The 1,065-nt window shown below is 59.5% G+C and overlaps 1 protein-coding gene across 1 annotated transcript in view; it reads right to left on the bottom strand.

Moving 5' to 3' along the window:
- TRIM35 (tripartite motif containing 35) overlaps positions 1 to 371 on the bottom strand; it is a 19,161-nt gene extending 18,790 nt beyond the window's left edge. Inside the window, exon 1 of the mRNA XM_014540047.1 lies at positions 3 to 371. Within this exon, the coding sequence (XP_014395533.1) occupies positions 3 to 273 (271 nt within the window). The 5' untranslated portion in view covers positions 274 to 371. The remainder of the gene's footprint in view (positions 1 to 2) is intronic.
- Positions 372 to 1,065: the final 694 nt, after the last annotated feature.

The following is a 1,065-nucleotide window of genomic DNA, read 5'->3' as shown; positions in this document are numbered from 1 at the left end:
GCGCCCGCCCTCGGTGTCCTCGCGCAGCAGTTTCTCCACCAGGTTGTTGAGGGTGTGGTTGGTGCGCAGGTCGGCGGGCGCCACCCGGTCCTTGCACACTGGGCAGGTGGGCGTCGTCTGCACCTCCCAGCAGCGGGTCACGCACTCGCGGCAGAAGTTGTGGCCGCAGCGCAGCGTCACGGCATCCCGGAAGGGGTCGTAGCAGACGGCGCAGAGCAGCTCCTCCTTGATGGAGCGGGAAAGCGTGGGGGACAGCGAGGGTTCCGACTCCATGGCACCCACTGTCTGCTGGGTGCCCGCAGCTTCCGCTGCCGCTCCTTCTCAGCCCCGTCGCTGCTCCGGGGACTTCTGGTGAGCGCGGCCCAGCCCTTTCCCTCTAAGCGCTGAATGACAGCCGCGCAGGCCAATCCTGCGGGGCATGCTCAGAGGCTCCGCCCCGCTTCCGGTCGGGGCGGAAAACCATGGAGGAGCGCGGAGGGGCTGATCTGTTCCGATGACGCTGCCAGTTCCCCGCGAGGTACCGGGATTTATCGAGGAGTAAACTCCCCAGCGGCGCTGTAGGTATTCCGTGTCACTGGAAACCTACTTCCGATTTGAAATGGGAAATGAAGTCTACAAGCCCCTTCCTTAACCAATCCCCGAAGGTCAGTCAGGCCCGTGAGGCCCGTGAGGTAGGAAAAGCCAGAGCTCCCCCTTCCTAGATCCGAGGTAGAGTCTCCCCCCGCCCCCCAGTTAATCCTCACACGAGGATATTTTTCCCCATTGATTTAAAAAAATGTTTTTATTGATTTCAGAGAGAGGAAGGGAGGGGGAGAGAGAGATGGAAACATCAATGATGGGAGTCTTTGATCGGCTGCCTCCTGCACGCCCCCTACTGGGGATGAGCCCCAACCTGGGCATGTGCCCAGACCTGGAATCCAGCTGTGATCTCCTGGTTCAGGGTTCCACATTCAATCACTGAGCCAGGAGGCCAGGCTTTTTTAATTTTTATTTTTTTTAGAGAGTGTGGCAGGGAAGGGGTGAGACAAGAGAGAAACATCCTTGTGTGTGATTGGTTGCTTCCCG

The sequence above is a fragment of the Myotis brandtii genome, unplaced genomic scaffold (genome assembly GCF_000412655.1).
Source record: "Myotis brandtii unplaced genomic scaffold, ASM41265v1 scaffold236, whole genome shotgun sequence".
NCBI classification, from domain to species: domain Eukaryota; kingdom Metazoa; phylum Chordata; class Mammalia; order Chiroptera; family Vespertilionidae; genus Myotis; species Myotis brandtii.
This window is presented reverse-complemented; position numbering and strand designations above follow the sequence as displayed.